The sequence below is a fragment of the Myotis nattereri genome (assembly GCF_964212035.1).
Source record: "Myotis nattereri genome assembly, chromosome: 8".
In the NCBI taxonomy this organism is placed as follows: domain Eukaryota; kingdom Metazoa; phylum Chordata; class Mammalia; order Chiroptera; family Vespertilionidae; genus Myotis; species Myotis nattereri.
In genome coordinates, this window is record NC_138083.1 from 52,323,574 (window position 1) to 52,340,086 (window position 16,513).

Consider the following 16,513-nt stretch of genomic DNA (forward strand, 5'->3'; position numbering starts at 1 on the left):
TGCCTCTGTGCTGTTACCGAGGAGCGGTTTGCTTTTTACCTTCATGCAAAAGTGTCTGCAATGAAGACAAATGTCTGTCTCCTCTTGTTTCCCCGGGAAAGATATGAAGATGCTGTAATACGCAGGAAATCGGAACGTGCCTACGGAAAGGAATGTGATCTTTTCACAGGGTTGCCAGGAAAACAAAATGAGACACGTTTGGTCCACCCCTTAGAGGAGTGCCCAGGACCTGGTTGGCTGGCCTTATTTGCATAGTTTTTCCTTTAATTGTCTGTAACCTGTACAACTTTTGAAATATAGGCCTAAGATTGTGTTATCTATATTGGGAGTTTTATAAGACTCTCAGAGGGCACTTAGGGAAAGGTTATTGGGATTCCTGATTTTGGGATTCCATAATGAAAAGGAATGTCACTGCCTGTTTTAATTAAGTCCAGCGGAGTCAGCCTTGACTGTCAGTGGGCTAGGCTGCAGGGTACCGGCAATCTTTGAAGGAAGACTCCCCAAGGCCCTGGGTTCCCGAAGGTAGGAATGTGGCGGACGTCTTACATTTCACATGCTACACAGGGAGGCAGGGTGAGGGCTGGGTCCCTAGGGCCGTGCACTCCACGGGTGGAGCTGTTGGAAGGAGAAAGGGGAAGCGCCCAAGGCAGTCCCCTCCCAGTGGCCTGGGGCTGACCTCGCCATCCAGATGTGCACAGAGCCCAAGGCCCAGTGATGGACCCTGACAGCCCCTCCCTCCTCATCCCCCCGTACCAGAGACAGGTGCTCCTAGTGGTCAGTGACAAGATCAGAGTCCCTCCCAGAGCTGCCACCTGCACATGGGAGACCACGCCGAGCTCTGGAGTGAGATGTGCATGCAGGCAGGGCTCCTACCACTGCGGGAGCTTCCTGCAGGAAAATGATCCTCTGTAGAAGCCAATTTCTTAAGGTTTGTGACTCTAAAGGTAAACTGTTGTCTTTTATTGTTTGTTACTCATCAGTGCCCATGGAAATACCTCGGCCCATAGAGACTCTTCACAGTAAAGTTGAATCCTAGCTCATTATGCATTTCCCACTTGAGAAAAAAATTATCTTTAGTTGTGTTTTTTTTTCTAAATACCTTAGAATTTATTTCAGGGGTCTTATAAGATCATCTTAAAACACCACCAACCCTAAATGCAGTACTAATGCTAAGTAAGGAAAAAAGACTAAAAGTCTTGCTATCTAAAATTGTATCCAGGCTTCCTGGAAATTTTTAGGAAAACTTGCCCAGCATGAACTATATATTTGAAATAGTCTCTCAGAAATGATGTGGACTTTGGTTAATTTTTCACAGAAAAATAATTTTTCTGATCTTTCTTATAAAACAACTAGTGGCTCAGTGTATGAAAATTCATGCACTGGAAGAGGGGGTCCCACAGCCAGGCCTACCCCCTCTCACAGTCTGGGAGCCCTCGGGGGCAGGAGGCAACCTGGCGATCAGGAGAAGGCGACGCCCCATCACACCTGTGCTGCTGCCACTGCCGGCAGCACAAGCCTCAGCTGGCCCTGGTTACCTGCGCCTTGGGCCAGCCCTGGGTGGCTGGGGGGCTTAAGGGGTTGGGAGATTCTGGAGGGGACTGGGTACCGCCATCCTGTAGCTGTGGGCGCTGCCATCTTTGAGGGCATGGCAGTCAATTAGCATATTCCCTCCTTATTGGCTGTGGGCACCGCCATCTTTGCAATGGTGTGAGGGTTAATTAGCATATGCCTTCTTTATTAGATAGGATGGCCTTCATGAAATTGAAGGCAGAGCAGATTTTTACTGTAACTCTTTTAACATATATCTTTGGGGGGGGGGGCAAGGGAGTGGTATAAAGCAGATATTTACCAAGATGCTTTTTTTATTGAGAGAGAGAGAGAGAGAGAGAGAGAGAGAAATATCGATGTGAAAAAGAAACATTGATCAGCCAGCTGCCTCCCACACACTCCCTGTTCTCTTAAAAGAAAAATGCTGGTGAAACTGTCATTTCAGTAGGACCGAGAGGTTTCTGTAACCAGAGTCTCGATCACAGACGGGTTTGTAGAGCCTTCCATGTGGGGTGGACTCCTGCTCCTGTGCAGGGTCAGCACAGAAGGCACTCACCTGTGCACACAGGAGTCTGTGGGAGCCCTCCTCGGGGTGTCCTGACCTACACCAGGCAATTATTTTCCAAAACCTGGATACACTATAGAGCAATTCTCCTTATCGATTTGACTGGCTAAACTATTAGTAACTGCTATTGCAAGAATAATTTACATCCAGCTTTGAATTTTGTAGGTGGTTATATTTCATTGAATTTTTATTTATCATTTTTCCTGCATTCATTTGAGAAACTTACAAGCTTTGTGACATTAATATATGGCCCTAATTTATTAACATAATCTGTTAATATTGTTTCATTGTAATAGACATTAAGTATGCTTTCTTAACACTCTTGCTAAAATTACATCTTAAAATTGAAGTTGAGAAAAATTAAGTGTGACTCAAGAACCACAGTCATGTGTGCCCCCAATTTTTATACGCAGAGTATTACATTTTTAATCGTATTACATCCAGGGTGATTTTAATTATGAGAAGGAGCCAACCTCGCACTTTCAAGCTTTTGCCCTCCCAAAATATAGTCTAAAACACACACAGTGTTTGAGACGCCACCTAGCAATGTGTACACATGAATGCCATTCAGGAGAAGCTTAGAAATTTAAAATAAATTCAGGCTACAGCCACAGAGCGGCTCACCTAGGATACTGCCCAGCTTCCCTAACGTGCGAGGCGTTTCACCCACACAAGTCTTTTTAATGCCATCTTTATCTGCTACGCGATGCATGAAATCTACTTTCGGTTTTAGAACTGCTAGCCACCTTTGACCCCTTTAGTGGAGACACAATGTGACCTTTCTATTGTCATCGGCTTTCATTCTCCTGAAAATTCTATGAATTTTTATTACAAGTTTTTTTTTAAACCAAGCTGAGGCTTCAACAAATTACTTGACGCAGATGAGATGAAGTTGTTGAAGTGGGTGTTAGATAAGTTTTACAGCCGCGCACTGCCGAGGAGGCCGGCCCGTGTCCTGCAATGTCACCCGCCAGTAACTGCTGAGCCTACTATTGGATAAATACATCATTTTATGGAACATTGATTGTTCTATAAACCCAATGGAGTATTATGCTCTATGATCAAACCATTTAGATTGTGTGTAGAGCACAGAAAATGCCATATTCAGGATGGTACTAAAAGTGCCATTTGTGTATTTTATGGATGTCATTACAGGGGAAACTTCTCTCCGTAGGCCCTGTTTACTGCAAAATTTTTTAGTCTGTAATGACATTTTTCATTCACAACGTATGCCTTCAAGAGAGGGGGCCCTTGTTTTATTTGTTTCATTCGAGTTTACTGCACAAATTCTGTACATTTTAATTAAATGTAAGCTTAACAAAAGCATAAGGTATTTATTCTGTGGGAAAAAATGATGACAGTGAGGAGAGAATAGCACACACACAGCCAGGAAGCAGTCAGGGACTGAGCCCTGTCTGCAGCGTCCCAGGGGCACAGCGGGCAGCAGACGGGAGCAGGGTTCGGGGAGGTGCATGCCACTTAACCCTGGCACCTGCAGGGTGGGGTGTGTGCTGTCAGCCCTGGAGACTGGCTCCTCAACAAGGACGGGCTGGAAGGCTCCGGGCTGCAGGATGAGCTCCGGGAGAGGTGAGCCTGGTTAGAAATCACTTCCCAAAGCAGGTTCTCACCCTCCCAGAACCCGTCCCACTCCCCCTGGGCTGTAAGTGTTCAGTGCCCTTAGTACGAGAAGGGAGGGCAGTACCTCCGCTCCTGTGAAAGCACCTGAGCAGCGTGCTGGAAGTTCATAAGCAGGCACTAGGCTGCACTTTAGCTTCATTTGCACCTTCTCCACAAAGCCACGTACTGTCCTGCCGGAAATGGGTCCAAAAAGGACTGCTGCAGACACGCCAGCTCTTAGCTGCTATTATTATCCTGAAATCTAACGCTGTCTTTGAAAAATGTAAAGTGTAACAGGTATTATTTTGGGCATCTGAGATCCATTAAAAATGGATCGGGTTTGGGCTATCATGGTGACTGAGCAGGTAAGGACAAACCTGTAGGGCATCCCTGTTTTCCAAATACCACGCCCATTGGCCGTTTGCACTGGTGAGCTCTCCAGCTCGTGTTTACTAGAAAGATCTCAGAATTTGAAGTCGATGTGCCCAATGAATTCTTGGGCACCATCCAGTTAGAATTTAAAGTCACAGCAGAGATTCGCATTAGTTTAAATGACACTTGAACCTCCACGTGGCTCAACATTAATTCATTACGGTCAGAATGGACGAATCTTCAGTGGCTGGATCTTTTTCAATCTGATTGAGGCTGTTACATTTTATAGGTGCTATTTTTCAAAGCAGTACTGACAGCACACGCAAAGTTATTAAATTGCTGAATCAAAAGATGGACCTGCACTCGCGTTTATGAACTGTGCTGGGACAGCGAGGCTCGAGGGCGAGGTTAGGATGTTGGCATTGCCGAGCCTCAGCATACCACCTGACAGCAGTATTTACCCATGTGGTTTACTGTAATGGTCTAGAGGGGCCTCACCCACTTCCACATGCAAATAAAGTAAGTAGTTCAGGAGGGCACAATCGCCAGAGCTGTGAAGGGCCCTGGGTAATTCTGCCCTGAGGGTCACTGTCCAGTGCAGACTGCGGGAGAGACCACTTGGACCCTGCGTGCACTGGGCGCGAGCATTCCTTCAGAGGCAACTAAGAGTAAGATTTTCGCCTGTCCCAACCACAGTAGCTTCTCCTGTTGTCTAATGAAAAGGCAGTATGCTCTCTCCTGTAATTAATTGGGGAGGGGTGATTTGAAGGCTGTCTTCTTTACTTTTGTGTCCATTTTTTTTTTCATACTCTAAATTAGTTTGAAAGTGACCTTGAAATTAAATTAAGTGCAGGGTGTTAGGGAGACAGAATGGGCAGGAACAGAGGACCAAGTCCAGGGTATCGTGAAGGTAAGTAGCATGTCCCATCCCAGGAGAGGAGCTGCAGGCTTTCCGGAGCCATCTGGGGAGCCCAGCAGGCCAAGAGCTGGGGATCCAGTGGACAGCCCACAGACCAAGGTCAGCTGTGCCCCGCCCACCCAATCTGGTCTCTGACCTCCGAGGAGAAAGAGTCAGGGAGGGTCAAAGCTGAGAGGATGACAGTGAGCAGCCCTTTCTCGGTAGGATCCCAGTGTTTTAACCTGGTCTCATGATTCTTCTGACCCCGAATCTGCCTGAGGCCGGGTGCTTTTTGTCAAGCAGGAGGGTCAGGTAGGGGATCCCTATAGCAGGGCACAACAGGCAGGTCCATGTAAGCATGGGGCTGATTCCCACAAAGCTCTTCTGATGCTCATATAACCTCAAGATAGTCTGCAGAGCCCTAGGGGAGCTGGCTGGTGGCCTCCTTAGTGGTCCTTGTTGTCTTCACTCTGCTAGGTGAGTAAACGAGAAATCAGAGGCTCACTCCAGCTTGTGGAGCCGTTTATTTTTATTTTGTCCAATTACAGTTGACAGGCAGTATCTTTTGTATCCATTTCAGGTGTGCAACATAGCAGTTAGATAGTCATATACTGTAGAAGTGTTTTCCCCAATATTTCTAGTTCCTACCTGCCACCATACATAGTTATTACAATATTACTGACTGTATTTCCTATGTATTTCATCTACCAATCTGTACCCCTCAATCCCATTACCTTTTTCACCCAGTCTCCCACCCCACCCCCACCCTCTGGCAATCACCAGTCCAATCTTGTCTCTATGAGTCTGCTTTTGTTTTGTGTATTTTGTTCTTTAGATTGAATATATTAGTGAAATCATATGGTACTTGTTTTTCTCTGACTGACTTATTTCACTTAGCATAATACTCTCCAGGTCCATCCATGCTGTTGCAAATGGTAGGGTTCTGTTCTTTTATCTGTGGCCATATAGTATTCCATTGTGTAAATGTACCACAGCTTTTTTATCCCCTCACCTACTGATGGGCACTTGAGCTGTTTCCAGATCTTGACTATTATAAATAATGCTTCAGTGAACATAGGAGTGCATATATTCGTTCAAATTAGTGTTTTGAGTTTCTTCAGATATAGTCGCAGAAGTGGAATTGCTGGATCATAAAGCAGTTCCATTTTTAATTTTTTTAGGAAGCTCCATACTGGTTTCCATGGTGGCTGCACCAGTTTGCATTCCTAGCAGCAGTGCATGAGAGTTTCTAGGTGGCCATTTTGCTAGAATCATGGATGTTTTGTCACCTCAGTTGAAGGTTTGATCCCTGCATCCAGCTGGGGAGTATGCGGGAGGCAACCAGTCGATGTTTCTCTCTCTCCCTGCCCCCCTTCCACACTCTCTCTAAAGATCAGTGGAGGTGGGGGTAATGTCCTCGGGTGAGGATTACAAAAAAACACATTAAAGGGAGTAAAGTGGAATATTTCTACAATGTAGTTGCCACTGAAATATGGAAATAATGGGACTCACTTATAGATCATTCTCATGTAGGAAGGAAGATGGTGATATTAAGGAAACCAATAGAAATTTTGAGATTTAAAGAAAAAAATAGGAACTCTCTTTGAGGAGTCAGTCTCTTTTTTAATGAAAATAAAGATTATAATTTTCATTCATATTTCCAGTTACTAAACATCAGCCTGCATCGTGGGTGACACTGGGGAAGGCAAGTGTGCACTCACCTGGGCCCCTGCCTGAGGCCTGATATCCCGCCTTGCCTGGCGGTGGCCCTCAGTTCTCTGCCCATTGTCCCAGCTTTGCTTCTGGAACTTCCTGTCCGCAAAGCAGAGTGCAGCCCAAGTCTCCAGCCCTGCGAGCTGGGAGCCCTGCCGCAGCCCCATCCTGTCGGGCCCGGTGGCCCATGACAAGACAAGCAGGCGGCTTTTCACTGGAGTTTGTGTCTGAAGCATGGTTGATGCTCAGTAAATACTTGCTGTGTTGTCCTCATGCGGCTGTTTATTGATGGCATATTTTTAGAATCTGATATGCAGGGCTTTCATTCTTTTGGCTGAGTACACAAATATATACCCTGTCTAATATTTGGACATTAAAGGAAGATTTTCCTCTGGGTCCAAAGACACTGCTGCTGACTGTACTGATCTTCACTTCCCTCCAGCGGCTGACAGTCTTAGAAATGACAGCAGGTGAGGGAGCCTGGCTCCCTCCCAGGCACTGGAACGCAAACACAGGTAAGAGTTGTAGGGGGCAGTCAGAGCAGGATGTGGGAAGGGCCTGCGCCTTCACAGCTATATTCGCTCTTGAACCAGGAGCGCCTGCCAGGCCCCTGGGTGGCTGCCTCTGTGGGATCCCAGCCAGGAGAGGACACCGCTCCTGAGCCGGGTTCACCGTGATGTTTCTGTTGAGGTTCGAAAGCATCTGCGGGAGAATTGTTTTACTTTTAAGAATAAACTCATTCGCTGGCTCTAACTAGCCCTGTCTCCCACAGGCATAGTTTCCAAGTCCTACGAATGCCGTTTGAAGGGCCAAGGCGCCACGTTCGTGGAGACGGACAGCCCGTTCACTGCAGCCGCGCTGGCAGAGGAGTCCCCGGTCAAAGACAGGCCCCTACGCAGTGGCCGGCGGGCAGCGGCAGCGCCCGAGCAGGTGCAGCAGGTCATCATTATCCAGGGCTACGACGGGGAGTTCGCCCTGGATGCCTCCGTGGAGGAGACGGCTGCGGCCACACTGCAGACGTTGGCCCTGGCCGGCCAGGTGGCCCGCGTGGTGCACATCACGGAAGACGGCCAGGTCATTGCTGCGAGCCCCAGCGGAGCCCACATGGGCAGTGGGGCGTCGGGGCCTGTATTGCCGGAGCAGATGGCGGAAGAAGCCACCCAGGTGGTGGTGGTGGGGGGCTCAATGGAAGGTCACGTGGCCGAGCCCCTCAGCCCTGGTGGTGCAGTGATACAGCAGGTGACCAAGCAGGAGATCCTAGACCTCAGCGAGGGCGCCATCCCCCAGCCTGACCCGGCCTCTGCCCTGGATGCCCTGCTGTGTGCGGTCAGTGAGTTGGGAGGGGCAGATGGCAGGGCTGGGCCTGTGGACAAGGGCAGGGCTGGCCACAGAGATGTGCTGGTCCAGCTGCCCGGGCAGGAGGTGCCTCCCGCTGAGGCCGCCGAGGTCCACGTGTTCCCGGACATGGAGGGGAGCCCAGCCACCATGGAGCCCATGGAGGTCCTGACCCAGGTGGTGCAACCCTCTGCTGTTGTCGCCTCACAGGAGCGCGCCCAGGTGGCCTTCAAAAAGATGGTCCAGGGCGTCCTTCAGTTCGCTGTGTGTGACTCGGCCGCGGCCGGGCAGCTGCTGAAAGAGGGCGTCACCCAGGTCATCGTGAACGAGGAGGGCGCGGTCCACATGCTGGCCCGGGAGGGCTCGCAGATCGTCATGCAGGAGGCGGGGGCCCCCGGGCAGCATGCGGAGCTGGCCGAGCAGGACGGGGAGATCTCACAGATCATTGTCACCGAGGAGCTGGTCCAGGCCATGGTTCGTGAGTCCGGTGGCAACTTTCCGGAGGGCGCAACCCATTATATTGTGACCGAACTGCCCCCCGGGGTGCAGGATGAGACGGCCATGTACTCCCACACTGTGATAGAGACAGCAAACTCGCAGGAGATCCTGCAAGCGGGGGCCATGGTCCCCAGTGGGACGGAACAGTTGACAAGCATGGTCATTTACACCCAAGAGGGCTCCCCGGCAGCCACAGTCATTCAGAGCCAAAGAGAGAGTCACGAACTCCAGGAAGCCTAAGGCAGAGGTCATGTGTGGAAAGATCAGCACATGTGGACACAGTGGTCCCTGCCCAACAATGAGTGTAGCTCAAAGGAGCACCAGACACACTCTCCGTCCGAGGTTCACACTGCTGCTTGAAAGCACGCAGTCCCAGGACGCCCAGTGGAGGGATGAGAGCCGTGCAGCCAGCGGGCCAGCGGCAGAGCTGCACATGGAGGCAGGGCCCTGCACCCCAGATCTCACTGTTTGGTTCTTTTGTTAAAGGTCTTTCCCTCTGTTCTATCTATTGTGCCGAGGAGAATCTGAGTTTTCTTTTCTGCATCACCACGCACCCCCAACGCCCCCACCCCCCACACACACACACACACACAAATGTTTTCCCATTTCAGTTCCCAAAGGGCCGTGCCCCACTGGTGGACGTGTAAGCACAGTGTGTTTGTGGCTTGAGACCTGTCTGCTCGGCAACCCAGCATGTAGCCGTTTACACATTTTATTCTATATTCGGTTAAAACTGCAACTGCAAGTATTACTGTCTTGATGTAACCCACCCCTGTTCATTTTGTTGAAATGTGTCCCCAGACCAAAGGAAGCCTGTCATTCATCTCCCGCGTCAGTTTGCTCTCTTCAGACATGGCAGGTGTATTCAGAGCTCTGGTTGCCTTCTGCTTAAAAGAACCTTCTAAAGCCTGTGGTTAAGGAAAGCCTTGGAGTTCATGTTTCATTAAAATGCACCCTATTTTAGTCAACCCAATGCTTCTAATTTTGACTTCATTTCATATAATAAAGTCTCTATATGAAACACGCACTCTGGAAAATACTGTTCATACCAATATTTTGCTTTTTATAATACGTTCATATCTATGTCATTGTTGAGGGATTTATTTGTAATTTATGTCAGTGTGAGACTGACGTTAACCATTACCAACAGGAAGCCCCACCTGCAGCCTGCCCTGACCCGCGTTGTCTGTGAGGCTCTGGGTCCGCTGCAGCTGTGGAGCGCAAGGTTACGTCCCAGTCATTTGTTTCTTGATAAAATTGCTCTTCTTCCTTTTCCAAAATTGTAAAATAATCCACTCCCCCCATGCACAGGTTGTTTTGTTCTGTTTCTTTTTTCTTTGAAATAAAACTATAGCATTAAAGAGAATAATGATGTTGTATTTCCAGCAGTCAACCAATGGGCACCTGTGAAAAGTAACCAGAGCTCGTGCCTCTGTCTGACACAGGCTTCCCCTCCATCTGCCCACTGTCGGGTGTACTGGCTCCTCACTGGCACCTCCACGGCCTGGTGGGCACAGGACCCAGGCAGGTTCTGGTGACAGTAATGTCTTCTGTCATGGTTAATATCTAAAAACTGTGAAGAACAGACATGAGGAAAGGAAGAGAGAATGGTCCCTTTTTAGTTTAATTAGAAGTACCATTTAGAACACCTTTCTGAATGGATTGGGAGCAGGGGGATGAGCTTCCCCGAGAAGCCGAGCCCTCTGCCCTGAGAGCCCAACCTTGTCTCTGTGAGTTGGAGTCCTGTCTGTCCTAGGGCCACTGCCCTTTACACAGCCACTCCTCCCCCAAAAAACAAAAGGTAAGATTTCAAGTTCAACACTGAGATTCATAATTAGTTAAGTATGACTTGCTCATGTTCCTTAAAAATGGCAGGGCGAGTCAGTTCTTAAACACTGTCTCCAGCAAACAGTGGCAGGATCAACTCCGTTTGTTATCAGGATAAAGGTGACCTTTACAAACTGGTGCCCCTCTCCCGGCTTCTCATACATGTTAATAATAATAAAAAAAAAAGAGAGAGAGAGAGAGAAAAGAAAAGAGAAAGGAGGGGGCATGTTTTCCACTGGAAATATTTCTTCGTGCTCATCCCTGTTCATGGTAGCTGTGGTCGGCGTGATGCTAATTCCTCCCTGTGCTCAGGCCTGTACTGCTAACCTTTCTGCCGCAGTCCAGGCTGTTGACACTGACACGCTGCAGTTTACTGTGTGTGATTTATTTAGGATAAATATGTCTCAGGTGGCATTTAATCCTTCATCAAACCAGTGTAGCCTGCAATGTCAAACCAGCAATCACATTGTACACACAATGAAAAGAGCAGGCCTTTGCATAAAAATAAAACTGTGCAGAAGGTGTTTTTGAGGCTCAGAAGGATTGCGACGGATTCAGTGGGCATTGTTTCCTATAATCACTGTCTCTTCTCACAGCACGACCATAGGCACAGAAGGGACCAAGGAGCCTACACACAAGCGTGTGCCTTGGAATAATGAAGCGTGGCCGCTATGCTCAGGGCACGGTCACCCAGCACATTTTATCCACGAAGGAAACATGGCCAGGTTACTGCTTTTATTGAACTTTTTGTTGGAGAATATAATAGAACCTTAAAGAAGTAAAAAACAAAGCAAACAAAATATTGCCTTGGAGACTATAATTCAGACAGGCCACCTTGGTGTTAAGCTATATCCAATTAAGTGACTGTACCTCAGGGATGTTTGGCTTGCAAGGAAGACCAGCTGCCCTGCCCAAGTCACCAGAGGCATGGTTTAGATTTAAGGCCCTACGGCGAAAGTTGGCCACTGCTCCCTGTGTATGGTACAGAATTATGGAATGGCAGTTGCCATGAGAAGCAAGTTTTGGCCACATAAGGCCACTTTAATGAGACACTGTGACTCAGGTGTCCTTCTGGTGGCTACAGGCCTTGGTGACCAGTTGGATCTGAGGGAGGAGACACCGAACATCTCCCACCACACCACAAACACACAGGCAGACAGACCCACATCACCTGATAAGTGCAAAGAACATTCTGTATGTGGCTTGGTTTGCTTCAAACACTAAGCAAAAGTGCTAAGGATGTGTTAGTAGCACTGAAAGCTCCACTGTCATGTATCAGCTCAGTCCTGAAATGTGGATCCTGAGTCCCAGAAGAGAGATGGCTAAGGATCCTTGGTGGATCCAGACTCAGTTACCTCATAGATGTCAGTGGAGAGCCATCGCGGCCCAGCTGAGTGAGTCATGATGAAGAACCATCAAGGCCCCAGCCTGGCCAGGACCACGCCAAAATTCACAGTTCCGACCCACCACTCCCTCTAGAACAGCAGTTCTCAACCTGTGGGTCACGACCCCTTTGGCAGTCGAATGACCCTTTCACAGGGTTCGCCTCAGACCATCCTGCATATCAGATATTTACATTACGATTCATAACAGTAGCAACATTACAGTTATGAAGTAGCAACGAAAATAATTTTATGGTTGGGTCACAACATGAGGAACTGTATTTAAAGGGCCAGAAGGTTGAGAACCACTGTTCTAGAAACAAGAGCCCCTCTGCCCAGTAGCACAGCGTCTAGAAAATTCTGTGATCGTTGAGCAACATTCACATTTCCCAAGTCTGGCAAACTTTGTTTTCCTAAACATAAACTAATTGCATAAGGGAAAACATGGAAGAACCAGCCTAGAATCCTAACCCAGAGTTGGTTGTGGGGAGAGAATTAAGGAACAAGAAAGGCCATTTATTTAGCAAATTAAGAAAAAAGAACTTAAGTTTTCACTTATTTTACTGTTTAATATTAGCCCATAGTTTAAGAGAGCTTGGGGCTCACTTAAGCAACCTTCTCCTGTTCGTCTTGGTGAAGAATACAATTCGTTTTGTTCTCCTCGAGGGTGATATCATTTTACATGAAGGAAAAAGTTAGCTCAGATGGCAGTTATAGGTTTCGGAAGCACCTTCTAATCAGGGATTGGTGATTCATTCTTAGCTTCAGCAGGCGATCCATCTGACATGTAAGGGGGAAAATTAGCAGCTGTCACTGCATGACGAGTTAATTTCCTGATAGGCCTGACACGGAAAAGCCATTTGGAGATGTGGCACCGGCTGGTGAGAAAACCTGGCACTGCTTTATCATTGGGGCTGAAGAAAGGGCAGAGAAGCAGTCTGGGGAGGGGCCACGGTCCACAAGTGGGTTGGAGGAGTGGTGCTGATGGAACAGAAAGAGAAAACAAGCCCTCAGTGCCCACAGAGGGAGGTCCCAATCAGCGAGGTGCCAACATCTGTTCCAAAGCCCTGAGAAGTTCAGGCATCGATGCCACAGGTAGTGCAGAAGATGGCAGTGGGGTTGGGGCTGAAACAGGCCCCTCCCTCTACCTGACCTCTGCAGCCAGGCAGGTACCTATCCAAACTTCCTAATCCAAGAGATAACTAGAAGCTTTTTCTTCTGGAGGAATCTAAACAGAAAGGCTCTGGGGCTGCGGACACAGCAAAGAGTCGGGGGAGAGGGAAGAGAGTTGTACCATGTATACAATGTTATTGGAAGAAGTTCTATATACTGACCTCCGTAGTCACTCCCCAACTGGGCTCCTGTGCCATGGAAACCAAATATGTGGCCCCTGGTAGAATACTGGAGGGTCTTTTCTGGAGAGACTGCACCACCCTAGCGAGATCTCCACAGATGCATATTTGAGGATTTGCCAGTGAAAAGGCCAGCTGCAGATCTGTCTGTACTGTGGCCGACCACCAAGAAGCCCCACACAGAGCCTCCACCAGCTTAGTGCCTTACTTAAATATGGGCATAAGGCCCAAACCAACATGAATAAAAAAGATCAAAAATGAATGGGGGCGGAGGAATTCAAATTTACAGAAATTTTCAAAAACTGCACTTAGATAATATGTGCTTCCATGAAATAACAAATGTTTGTATTTTAAAAAAAGGAACAGTAAGAGAACAAGAAAGAACTCCAGGAGATTAAAGTAGATGCTATTTTTTAAAAACTATTTAAAAAATTGGAAGATAAAGTCCCCAGAAAGTAAGACCAAAAGACAAAGAAATGGAATATAGGAGATTTAAAAAAATGATAGTATCGAAGACCCACAACTGACTAAGAGAAGATCTAGGAAGAGAAAACAGGGAAAATAGAAATAAGGAAATTATCAAAGAATTAAGTCAAGAATATTTACCAGACTGAGGGATATGATTTTCCAGTTTGAAAGGACCCATTAAGTATCCAGCAAAATGAATGGGAAGGATCCATGAAATTCCAGAAACCCAGAATAGGCAGAGAAAAATAAAAGAGGTCACACATGGGAAATCAAAATGGAATCAGACTTCTAAAAGCAGTCCTGGATACTAAAGGGGGAAAAAAAAAAGGAGTATCTTCAAACTCCTAAGGCCGCGGTTCTCAACCTGTGGGTCGCGACCCCTTTGGCGGTCAAACAACCCTCTCACAGGGGTCGCCTAAGACCATCCTGCATATCAGATATTTACATTACGATTCATAACAGTAACAACATTACAGTTATGAAGTAGTAACGAAAATAATTTTATGGTTGGGTCACAACATGAGGAACGGCATTTAAAGGGCCAGAAGGTTGAGAACCACTGTCCTAAGGGGACATTTTATTATCAAAGAAGAATTCTATATCCTGCTAAACTGTCCCTCAAGTATAATGGTAGAATAAAGACATGGTCAGATACCTAGTCTCTCCATAGATTTACCTCTTAGGTATCCTTCCAAGGGTTATGCTTATTGGAGAAGATAAAGGGAGGCTCTATGAAAAGGAAAAGAGAACTGTTAGATGACTTAGTGATTCATTTGCATAGAAAATACATCATGAAGATTTGAATAGTTTGGAAAGAATGAGTAACCACTTTTTAAAAATGTAAGCCAATAAAAACAGTCAAGTGACATTAATGCCAGAAAAAGTAAACAGGTATATAAGACAGAAGTCAAATCAACTGTGGATAACATTTACAGGGTCATAATATGCACTCTGGAAATTAGTTCCACAAAGACTGTACTATAATTAAGCTGGGACGATAAGGGGGCAGGAGTGGCTAAGAGGAGAGGAAGTACCTCATCCTCATGGGTCCCAATGGGCATTAATAGACAATGTCTCAGGTTTGACACATCAATCTGAGTGTCAGTAAATTGCAAGAGCCATTTCCTGACTAGATGGCAAGCTAGCATGGGCTACCACCTCCCTTCCTAGAGAAATGACGGAGCAGGAGTGAGGAAGTTGTAGCAACCCGCTGTCATGGCTGTTTGGAGCTGAGTGTTTGGGTGGAGAGAGGGCTGAGTCTAGGGTGCAGGGCAGCTACAGCCATTGTACAAGGAAAGCTTAGAGGCGAGCAAAGCTTCTGGCACTCTCTGCAGACTCCTGAGGTGGGTGAAGAAGGTGACAGCCTTGGGGGAATTGGCAGCTTAAATCCGAATTCTCCATCCAGGGTATTACCCTTAGTATCTGAATAGCTACGGTTGTCTGAACATTTTTAAAAGTAGGTAAATTTGGTTAATGGTGATGTAAGAAGTGAATAGTTCTGTGTTTAAAAATAACTAAATAAGAACATTTCTCCTTCCAGGAAGCCAAGCACGTGAAAGGATTCCCACTTGGCTTGCATCCTGGGCTGGAAGTTGGTTCTTGGCCATGCCTGTCTGCCCCTCTGCCCTGAAGAATGAGCCCAGATATGCCTGGCACTGGCCATGGAGCAAGATGTCCAAACAAAGAGAGATTTTCAGTCCACGGCCCGTGGAGTGAGAGCGTTTCATTTCCCCCGTCTCGGATGTGTGTGTTAGAAACACTCCCTCCCTTGCCCCCATTATTGGAAAGTAATTGAGTCAGTTGCTTCAAATGGACTGATGGTAATTCCTACCAATTATCTATATAATAATCATCTTGGCCATGTTTAGTTATCTGAGCAAGAGACTAAATTGCATACCATTGCATACCAAATAACTTTTATAATATATATTTAAATAGTCAGAAGTGGCCAGAAGCCACCCCTACCTCTTCATGTCTCAGATGGTTCCCCTGACACCCTCTGCCATCTTGAGTCTATTTGCACATCCTCATTGGAAGGCATAAGAGGGAGAAGGGGGCCCTATAAATATGCTCTAACCAAGAAAGGAGGAACCGCCAGGACAGGAGAACATCGTAGGATAGAACCTTCGTGCGCCCCACGATCTTGGGTGCTGCTCTCATGGAGAAGAATGGTCTCAGGCGGGCCACTGAGTTTTCTTCGTGGTTTTGGTTACTAAAACTGTCGTTGTTGCTTTGTTTTTGGCAGTTGGGTTGGAAGGGTCCTCCAGCCTAAGCAGCACTGACTTCCAGAGTGGGCCGTCGCTGAAGGTGTTAAACAGCCGCCGATCGCCTCAGTGACCCTTGGGGCACCCAGTCCCCTGATCTGGATTCTGCATCTGCTCCGCCTGAAAAATATGTTGTATCAGGGCAGTGGTCTTATGGGTGATCATCTCTCCGCAGGCAATCGGCTCACAAAGGCTTTCGGCGTGGGCGGCCCTGGCAGTCAGACATCCCAGCAATGGTAGGAAGGAAGCAGTCCTGGTGGCCCAGCCTGGGGAGGGTGGGGTGCCTTTTCCCTGGCATCATGTTTCACAGGAAGGACCTCTGCTGGAATCAGGTCCTGGTCCCCTACCTGCTCGCTCACTCTGCCCCAGTGTTGTTCCTGGAGCCAGTCCAATGAGTCTGGGAGAACCAGCAATTCGCTTTCCTTTCTTACCTCTTCTCTCCTGAGTAACTGCTCTGCTCTGCGGAGCCAGACTTCCCAGACGGGAGGGTGACCCGAGGCCTACACTGGGCTGGAGGGACCGGGCAAGTTAGCAGTCTTCTTAGCCTTGGGTCTAAAGCCACGTCCTCTAATCGGCTTATTAGCAGTGTAGCCTTTGGCATCCTATTTCTCCATTGGTCCTGAACGTGGAATAAAAAGAAAAGGACATTATCTTTTGGCTCTTTAGCTCCCCGA

The 16,513-nt window shown here is 47.6% G+C and overlaps 1 protein-coding gene across 1 annotated transcript in view; it reads left to right on the forward strand.

The window, feature by feature from the left end:
- Positions 1 to 9,514, forward strand: part of ZNF407 (zinc finger protein 407) — a 400,972-nt gene extending 391,458 nt beyond the window's left edge. Inside the window, exon 10 of the mRNA XM_081097576.1 lies at positions 7,486 to 9,514. Coding sequence (XP_080953702.1) covers positions 7,486 to 8,786 — 1,301 coding nt within the window. The 3' untranslated portion in view covers positions 8,787 to 9,514. The remainder of the gene's footprint in view (positions 1 to 7,485) is intronic.
- Positions 9,515 to 16,513: the final 6,999 nt, after the last annotated feature.